Source organism: Peromyscus maniculatus, chromosome 4 (assembly GCF_049852395.1).
Source record: "Peromyscus maniculatus bairdii isolate BWxNUB_F1_BW_parent chromosome 4, HU_Pman_BW_mat_3.1, whole genome shotgun sequence".
Taxonomy (NCBI): Eukaryota; Metazoa; Chordata; class Mammalia; order Rodentia; family Cricetidae; genus Peromyscus; species Peromyscus maniculatus.
This window is the reverse complement of record NC_134855.1, coordinates 81342104-81352545: the sequence shown is the minus strand read 5'-3', so window position 1 is coordinate 81352545 and position 10442 is coordinate 81342104. Positions and strand designations below refer to the sequence as shown.

At 38.5% G+C, this 10442-nt stretch overlaps 1 protein-coding gene across 2 annotated transcripts in view; it reads right to left on the bottom strand.

Annotated features, from left to right (window-relative positions):
• Window positions 1-10442, bottom strand: part of Ccdc73 (coiled-coil domain containing 73) — a 124673-nt gene that overhangs the window by 1220 nt on the left and 113011 nt on the right. For both annotated transcript variants that reach the window (XM_042275845.2, XM_076570218.1), the window contains 3 exons: window positions 8483-8672; window positions 6015-7484; window positions 3892-4025 (listed from right to left, as the gene is read on the bottom strand). In XM_042275845.2, coding sequence (XP_042131779.2) covers window positions 3892-4025; window positions 6015-7484; window positions 8483-8672 — 1794 coding nt within the window. The remainder of the gene's footprint in view (window positions 1-3891; window positions 4026-6014; window positions 7485-8482; window positions 8673-10442) is intronic.

The following is a 10442-nucleotide window of genomic DNA, read 5'->3' as shown; positions in this document are numbered from 1 at the left end:
CCATAGGTACTTGGCAGCAGTGGCCCCTAATGTGAATCTCAGGCTCTGTAGTAGCTCTTCAAACACTTGTGTGTCCCAGGGATACCACAGGTGTTGTCTGAAAGGTCTTGGGCTTATGAAATAAATTTAAAACTATGCAGGTAACTGTCAGTTTGTCTTCCACACCCTCCCTTCCCAAAAATGTCTGTTTGATAACTTCTGTCAAAGTGGGAGAAGATTAGAAATTCAAACATGTCAACTTTAAAAACAAAAGGTCTTTTCTGTCGGGCTCCTGAGACTGTTGAGAAGAGCAGGAGGGAACATTGAGGCAGAAGAGGCATGCATCAAAGACACTACACTAAATCGGAATGCTGGAGTCAAAAAACAACTTAATCATTTTAAGAGATTATTTTTTCGCCGGGCGGTGGTGGCGCACGCCTTTAATCCCAGCACTCGGGAGGCAGAGCCAGGCGGATCTCTGTGAGTTCAAGGCCAGCCTGGGCTACCAAGTGAGTTCCAGGAAAGGCGCAAAGCTACACAGAGAAACTCTGTCTTGAAAAACCAAAAAAAAAAAAAAAAAAAGAAAAAAAAAAAAGAGATTATTTTTTCTAAGTGTTCTCGATTATTCTACAGAATCATCTATCTTGCCTTTCCTGGGTCTTGAATTTTTTTCATAAACAGTGTGCAAAGGAGCTTCAAAAACAGTACCTTTTATGAATGTGTGATTTAACTATCATGTGTTAAATATTGACTTTGTTTCCACTTTATCCCTATCAAATAAATTTGAAGTGGTTTCATGGGGAAAAAAATTGGTCCTCAGATACGATTCCAAATTTTTTTTAAGAGAAAATTAGATAGCTTTAGGATGATGGTTACTGTGTTTTGGGTGTGAGGGATTTACATGTATATTTTGTAAATACAAAATAATTTACATTAAAATCCTGAGATCTCAATCTAATAGTGAACATTTTTATATAAATCTTAGGTTTAGCTCTTTTTAATATTTAGATCATAGTAGTTTATAGTGGAAACAGTTACTTCCTTCTGGTCTTAGAAATAAAGAGAAACAGGTGGTGGTGGCACATGCCTTTAATCCTAGCACTCAGGAGGCAGGGGCAGGCGATCAGTGAATCTGAGGCCAACCTGGTCTACAGAGTGAGTTTTGGAACAGCCAGGGCTATACACAGAGAAACCCTGTCTTGAAAAAAAAAACAACAAAAAAGTACCATCATATTCCATACCCTATAATTTAGTATCGAGTAAGCCACTTAAATTGTAAGGAAATGATCATTTGTCACAAAAAGTGGGCTCTGTTATCTTTTGTTCATTGATTCTTGTGAGGATCTTTGAGGTGCTTGACATTAAAGTCTACTTTGGTAAGCATGGCATGTTTGTAACGTGTCATTCTAGTGGAGAGTAATGAATTTTTAAATGAGTTTAGTGTTTGGAATCTAACCAAAATTCCTCTGAGAATTGCTATATTGTGTAAATTCATTACCTAGTCCCCTCAGAGTTTGGAACCAAGGCTCTGAGTAAGTCCTATTCAACTTTTCTGGGCCTTGGTTTTCCCATTAGCTTCTTAGGGATTTTAGACACTGTCTGGTGAAGTTAGAATTTGGCATGGAATTCAAATGTATATAAGTATATACATCTGATAATGTCTGCTGTGTTTGTTCAACATAGGTAGCTCAGGCCCAAATTGGAAACCAAAGACACCCCCCCCACACCCACACACACACAGATACTACTGAGGGTGGGGGAAGTAGAACAAATCCAGCTCTAACTCTGGAGGAAAGTAAGACGCATCTGTATGATTTAGTGTTCTTATTTTGCCACCAAAATACTTGATTCATTTGGTATCCAAGCACAATATTTCCTAAAATCCCACTTCTTTGACTTTCCTTGATCAGAAAAAGGTAGACATTAAGTCTTCTCACATGGGACAGGTGGGACCAGAGACTGGCCAGAGTGACAGGAGACTGACTGCAGATCACATTTGACTTAGCCAGAATGGCCTCTGCAGCCCACTGCAGTGATTTCAGTTCCAGCTGTCACAGATGTCAGCAGTTTTCCATGTTCCTGACTTTAGAATCTACCACTTCCGCTTCCTTTTTCCACCTCGTGTATTTCCCCTAACCTGCCACAAGGCCTTCTGTGGCACTGCATATGAAAAGTCAATAGCTCTGCTTATTTGGGGCCCTTGCCGTCTTCACTTCTGAATACAGTTAAGATTGCAGCAGACACTTCACCTAACTCAGAACAAATACAGAGCACCCCTCTGTAGCCGTGGGCAAACTGGGCTGACACCTAAATGTACAGAACTGGTGAGGGAAACAGAAATATAGTGAAAATTGAATTACTCTTTCCTGGCTGTTAGTCCTTATCATATCACCTTCATGTATGACAGATTGGTGAACTTTCTGTAAAGCACCAGGTAAGTGCTTTGACTTTGCAGGCCAGATTGTCGTGATCTACAGGCTTTATAAAGGTGTGAGCATGGCCTTGCTCCTATACCATTTTTCTTACCCTTTAAGGGAGGTGTATTCTAAAAGCTGTGGTTTGTTCCACAAATCAGATCTACCTTTGATTTTTTTCCTACGTTATGTGATAACTGATAATATGTTTAGAGGGATAATGACGTTTAGTATACCACTTTACACAGGAAGTTTGATTGACATGCTCCAATAAACCAAACCTTTTTTGTTATGAAAAGTTGAGAAAAACAACATTGGACTGAGCTAGGGCATGTCCACCATAGAGAATTATATCTAAATGCTTTTGGAAAAATATTTCACATTTGTGTTATTTCATCTGTAAAATAGAAAAAAAAAGTATTTACAGGATGTGTGATAAACATGTTTCTTTGAAAATTATAAAATCTATAAATGCAGATCCTGAGAAACATTCACTGCAGGGAGGACATTAGGTATCAGACACAAAGAACTTAAGAGATTAACTACAAAAATGGGTTTTCAAGGGATATGACATTTCTGTTGGACCCTTCAAATGCTGGAAGGGAGGCTAGGCAGACCACGTTAAGATCTGACCTCACTTACATCGTAGTGTCTAGCTCTGACCAAAGCTTGCTTTCTACTTTGATTATGACTTAGCTAGTTGAGAAGTTAGGCTTCCTCATGCCAAGTTCACTACTGTGAGAAGAGTTGTGTTTTATTTGAGGTTTCTCCATTTAAAAAAGGAAATGAGCTACACTGCTGAAAACTGTTAGGGATGTTAGAATGAAGCTCTGTAGTGTGAAGGGAGTGTTTAGTGCCTCTAACTGCTCAAGATCTGCAGAGTGTGTTGCTATGGTAGTCTTGTGAGTGGCATTGCTTACCTTTATCAGTTACACCAGACTGGACAGGGTTTGTTTTGTTAGTAAAGACTGAACAACACAGGCTTGTTGGGTAAAGTGCTATACACTAAGATATAAAGAACTTTAACCAAACAACTTGTCAGCTATAGTTAGTTGCTCTTCTTACACTGAATGGGCTCCTAGAAGCCATATGATCTCTACAAGTACTGTTTAATGTATACATCTTATCACTGCATTATGGAGATTTTATCCTTTCATACACTTCCAAAAATAATACAAATTAATCAGTCTGATAGCTTATTAATAAATTTTTTGGATGTTCAAATCTACTATTTCTAAGCTGAGGTGACAGAGAGGAGTACATAAGATGATGCCTCAGTCCCCTAAACAGGCTGGATTGTATCTACTTGATTTATACACTGTGACTTTTTCCTGCTGTTTTCTATCAGCCTTAATTGTGAAAAATGGTGCCATGTTGCCCTCTTGATATTATTCTGGAGATCAGTTAGGGCTTATAGTATCCAGATGCATCCAGTGCTACACATATCTGGAGAATTAGCTCACTGAGGTCTGCTCAGCAATATTTTTAATTGACTTACATGTTCTGTGGGAACAGAAGAATCATAAAAGGTCTTTGCAGTTGCATTCCTCTCTTCACGGGGCTGGCCCTTGGGGCCTGGGTGGATACTCCGGTTACTCACAGTGTCAGCAGCTCTGCTAATGCTGGTAGTATCTGATTGACAAACAGGAAATGACAACAACTGGACTGTATTCTTAATGACTGAGCTTTCTGATCTTATGTTTTTTGTGTTTAAAAGTCAACAATTTCCTTGTCAGTTTGGATATTACCGTTTCCTAGACTTTCCTCTTGGGCATTTCATTTCAGAAAACAAGATTGTATTATTGCTGTTTCCTAAATCATTAAGAAGGGTAAGATGGTATAAATACTTACTTAAACACAAACATACAAAATGTTCTCATTTCCTGGTTACCACTGCATTACCCACACATACAAATATTTATATAATGACCATTTTACAAATTCAGATTAGTGGGGAGGACTAAACAAAATAAACACCAGAATTTACAAACTATATTGAAGAAAATGCCACAAAGGGCTGTTCAGAAGGGATTGTTGGGCTTAATAGCAAAAATTACTTAAAACAGAGCTGGTAAGTCTTAAAAGACAAGTTTAGTGAGAATACAATTTCAGTTTTAGAATTTTTAGATGTCTCTCATGCCACTGAAACGTGCCGAGAAAATGATGTTTGGTGTTTTTTATTTTTCCCTACATCAGTGGTACAAGTAAACAAGGTATATTTTGTACTTTGTCTGTAAGCCCCTACTGTTCTTAAGTTCTTCTCAATTTCCTTTTTGAACGAAGCCTATTAAGTCTGGACTACATAAAGCATTCCTTGTAACCTGCATTCCTTCAATGTGTTAAATCCACAAAGTTCCCTTAAAATCTAGTTAGCAAGGCATGGTGGTATACATCTGTAATCTGAGTACTCTGACCCCAGTTCTAGAGAAACCAAAGCAGGAAGATGATCAGTCCAATGCCAGGAAGACTGCCCAAGAAATATTAAGAATGCCTTAACCTCAACAACCTTGACTATGAGATTACTATTAGCAGAGTAAACATACTTTCTTCATATCTATCACTAACCATCGCTTTGTTATATTTAACTTACAGTTGTATGGTACCTATTCATATGGAATTTTTTGCATGTATGACATTGCATGTGTATGCATGTGTGTACATGTGTGTGGCAGAGGCCAACATCACATGTCTTCCTCACTCATTCCACCTTATATGTGGAACCCAAAACTGGCCCTATTCAACTCCTCTGGCTAGCCAGCTGCCTCCAAGGACCCCCTGGCTGCTTCCCTGCTGTGATTCAAGAGGGCTAACACACCCACTGTTTGGGTGCTGAAGACCAGATACTGGTCCTTCCTTTCACATGGAAAGTGCTTTTACCAGCTGCCTCCACAGTCCAGTATGTAGTACATTTTTTAAATATCTGTAGTAAAAGTAAAACAAAAGCAGGGAATATGAACCTCAATGTATTACCACCAAACATCCACATCTCTCTACCAAATCTTGTGTTTCACCAAGTTATTATTTTGTTTCCTGGAGTTATTTTTAAAGGTTATTCTGTCATTCATGTGCTACTTTAAGAAGAAAATAGCCCCTCTACTCTCTACAGTAATGTGAATATAACATAGGTACCTACTCATTAATGGGTTAAGTGCTTCAAGCAATAATAACAAAAGCCAATGGTGTGAAATACATTCCTTTGTTCTACTTTTGCCAATAAAATGAAGAACAAGTTGAATTTGTGGTGCTGGTGAAAGAACAGGTACAAAAGGAGAATCAGGGAGAGAGAAAAGACCAATTTACTTAGAGAGAGAGACTGACTGACTAGGAAGTTATTCCTAGACCTGTTGGTGTTGGTGCCGTACTTTGACGATGAAAAATCACACTTCTAAATGTGACTGATGACAGACTGATATACTACTGAGACTTAGGTTAAAAAAACTCATCTAAATAAAACATTCTATTTATGTGTATACTATATTATGCTTAGGTAGATTTTATACACACAAACACACACACATATTCTTTTTCACTTTAAACAAATCTGGAGACTCTTTGTCCAGAATAGTTAAGTAATAGAAGAAAAAAAAAAAAAAGAACTCAAGTGTGGTCATGTATTCTTACCTGGCTCAATATTTTTTCTGGTGTCATCCAGACCAACATTTTCACAAAAAGTCACTTGAGTAATCACTTTGCTTTCTGGACCTACTGGTCTCTCCTTCAGCAACAAAGGAAAGCTGGAAGGTGAAGTACCCACTGTTTTAATTTGATTTATTTTTGACCAAGGACTGGGGGCTACAAACTTCATATATCCTGGACTTTTCTTGAGTTTTTTATCTGGAGTGGGAAGATCAAAGGCCGACCTTGCACTTGTGTTTACTGAATCTGCAGATGGTGTTACATGAGACAAATGCGATTCTTCCAACTGACCTTCACTGACTGTTCCTTCTGACAGGATGTCATGTAATGCCTCTGCTTTCTCTCTATTATTTAGCAACATGCACTGTCTTTCCTTAACATCCTCCAAGGAAAAGAGACCACTTTTTGTAGTTTCAGTTATCTGATTCTCACTGGAAAGCTGTTTTTCTGTGGAAGTTGTCATGGCAACTACAGATTTGAAATCTTTGGCTTGTGAAGCATGATTGTCCCCTTGGTTGACCTGCAAGTTTGAGACGGTCACACTGCTTTCTGAAGATCCCAAATGGTTCTTAAATGGACTGTTTTGTATGTTATTCATAGTTTTCCTTATAGTTCTTTCTGCAGGACTTGAGGCAGACTTCACCAGTGTTGACATAGTATTAGTACTGCTTTCTGAATTCTTAAGTCCTTTTAAAGTATCGGCAGAGACAGCAGATGGACAGGGCGGGCTGATCCCCATAGCATAGGTGATAGTTGCTTCAGGCTTCTGGGCAGCCTTACGAGCTTGCTGATAACATGAAAAGGGTACTATGCTGCATTCACTCTCTTCACCTAAGCTTTGCTTTATTTTTCGGTACTTATCATCTAACATAACATTACTTGAATCCTGTGAGCCATGTTTCTTACGCTCATCAAGATTTAGTTTTATATCTAGAAATGAATCTAGTCCTGCTTTGGTTTGGTCATGATTTGTAATTTCCTTTTCTGTAGCATTTTCCAGATCTGGAAGCAATTTGAATTGCTGTTTGAATGGCTTGCTTTCAGAAACATCTGTGTTCCAGTTTCTTTTGTGGGCCATCTCATTTGAAATGCCATTAAGGGGTGCTTTGTTACTTTGAGTCTCCAGAGGTACATCTACACCACTGTGGAGAAGGCCTGATCCATCAATTCCTTCTAGGCATATCTTCTCTGTTTCTAGTGATTCATCTACCACTAAAAAGAAATTGTTCAGGGATTTAAATTCGGAACATCCATTGTCTTTCTCCAAGTACACCTTGTCTTTTACTTCTACAGTAACTGATTTTCTATAGTCAGTAACAGCCAAGGTTTGTTCCTGATCGGTTACATCTTTATCTAGGCAAAGGGCTTTGCTTGGGGACATTCCACTTTGGTGTCCATCTTGAGATACCACAGTAGCAGTTTTGCTTTTGGCACTAATTTCAAAAGGCTGTAAATCTGTCATGAAGAGGACACAGTAAAATGTTATCGTTTCAGTAAAGCCTGTTTATAACTTGTGTCACCTACATTTTGTGAAGACATATTTAGCCTTAAATGGTCTACTGGATATTAATCATACAAAGATGACATCACTTTTATTCAAATTTTGAGTTCCTATACTAAAGCAAGTATATATTTGGATGTTAAATTCTTGACTCTGCCCTGAAACTTTTTAGTTCACAATAGCAACATCACTTAGGTTTAAAAAGGCAAGAAGCATCAAGTATTACCCAGTGGGGTAAGCAGCATAAAGTACTTACACAATGGTTTTTACTTTTCCTGTAGTTTCCTTAGGGGCACAAACTACAATCCTATATGAACACATAACTGATAAAAATTAATGTATATCCTCACCTCCATTACAACCAGGTTTAACATTCAGAAGTTGATAGTTAGCTTGTTTGTGTTTGACAATCATCATTTTTTGTTGTTATTTATTATACTGTAAATATTTTTAAATTCTGGAATAATTTTGGGCCAATTCACAGAATGTCTACTTAAGACAATTTTATTCATCTTTGCTTTAACTATAGATATCAAATCATAAGTATAGTTAAAATAACTTAGATCATAAATTTCAGGTCTTAAAGGGCTGTATTAGTTCAATCATTCTCTCTCCAACATCTCCACCAAGTGGCTATTCACCCTCAGAAGAACACCTCAGTCACTGCCACGTTAAGCTGTTCTTTGCAGTGCAGAAATCATCTCAGTGCTTACTCTAGGCATCTGAACCAAGAGAAATGCTGTGACCTGCTCACCAGAAGTGTGCTGCTGACCCAGAGAATGCTCTCTGCAAAGACACTGGTAAAGACTCATTTGCAGAATGCTTGTTTACATACAGGTGAAGAGGTGTTTCCCAACTATACCGGAAGGTCCATAAGCAAAGCTGTAACTGACAACCCCCTAAATGCCAGAGAGTCCCACCATGGGACTTTATCAATGTAGTTTAAGGTTACCTTCTGCAATTTCTTCTACAGGTAGGTCTTCCATTTTTTTCTTTTCTCTGTAGTAATCAGGATCTGAACAAAAACTCTTTGTATTTTTTCCCCATATTTCTTGACCAGTATTGTATTTTTGTGTGCTAGTGTCTTCTGATTTTTTATTGGGTAGTTTGTCACTATTTTCATTATTTAGTTCTGGAATATTCTGTATAAAATAGAAAAAGATTGTTTAAATGTGTTAAATATTTGAGCAAACTTTGCTGATAAAAGTGGATTTTAGTTCAACTATTCAGTAATTTCTATTTAAAAATCAAATGACTTTTGAAGTTCCCTGTGTACTGTCTCAAATGTAAACAAACTGGAGAGCTCAGTATGTTTTCAAACATGTCTATCACATTATTATACCACACAGGCAGGCAAGTTATGGGGAGGATTTACTTGGGCCAGGCAAATTGTTTAAGTAGCCTTTTATACATCTGTAAGACAGAAAACAAACCAGGAGTGCAGGGATTAAAGGCGTGCTCCTCCTCCGTCTGACTCTAAAAGTCCCCTGTCCGTGTCTCCCCTCGCCCCCTTGGTTTTGCTTTAAGGTAAAATTCTAAAGTTAAAAACCTAACTAATTACCATGTGCCCTAGCAATTCCACGCTGCTCTTCAGCTTTCCTCACAAGCACAGATACTACTCTCTGACCAACAACAGAGCCGCAGAGATTCATTACTTAGAGCAGCATTATTCACAACAGCTGGAAGGTGGGAATAATCCTATGCCATCAACAAATGAACAGCACTTGGCATATTCATCTGATGGAATACTATTTCACAACGAAAAAGAACAAAGTTCTAATAGGGGCTACACAAAGTGATGAAGCTTGGAAACTGTGGGAGACCTACAGAGGTTTCCTAGTGAAAACTTACTCAGGGTCAGAGAATCTGAGCTTGCTTTACCCAGCATGGATGCATAAGGGGATGATCTGACCACTGGCGTGGTTACCAGGTGTTTGGAAGGGTCTACACCTGGCTGTACAGTGTGCTTTGATCTTGCAAGGGGGAGGTCTTTTGCCTCTCCCCTTGGCATATTATAAAAAGTCCTTTTGAATAAATTTTAAAATTAAAAAAAAAAGAATGTTTCAACATACACAACCAATAAACATATCCCAGTGTGGAGGCTCACACAGGTTTCCTAGCGAGATCTGAGCTTGCTTTACCCAGCAGGGCTGCATTAGAGGATTTCTTGACCACATGCATGGTTACCAGATGATTGGAAGGGGTGTGTGTGTGGATGTGTGTGTGTGGATGTGTGTGTGTGTGTGTGTGTGTGTGTGTGTGTGTGTGTGTTTTGCTCCACCCCTTGGCATTACTATAAAAAGCCCTTTAGAAGAGCCAGAAGGGGCTGGTGGATATTGATCCAGGCCCTCCCAAAGCTATCCTGTGTTTCTATCTGTCTCTCTCCCCACTATATTTCTATCTAATGTTTCTTATCCCCCTCTCCTCAAGAGTACCCTGGGGAAAATGTGAGAGCTGGTTTCCACATCCCAGATGAGGATAAAAATCATAGGATTATCTACGTAAATAGAAAAGGGCTTTTGGGGAACAATCAACATCCTACATAAAAGGCCTGAGGAAACTAAGCACAAGAGGATTACAGCTGAACATAATAAAGGCTGTATAGTCAGCATGATACTCAATGAGGGGAAAATTGCAAACATATCCTCTAATAATGCAATAAGGCAAGGGTGGGATATAAATAGGAAAGGAAGAAGTTAAATTATCCCTGCTTGTAGATGATATGAGCCTATACTGAGAAAAACACCAAAATAGGGCAAAATCAACACAGAAAACCCACCAGCTTCTCCATGTACCAATGAATTCAACTAAGAAAAAATCAAGGAAGCATCCCATGACAACAGTGTTAAGAAAAACACTCAGTGTCCTCCTTTGCATCTCTGCTGCTATGATAAAACATTGACCAAAACTAA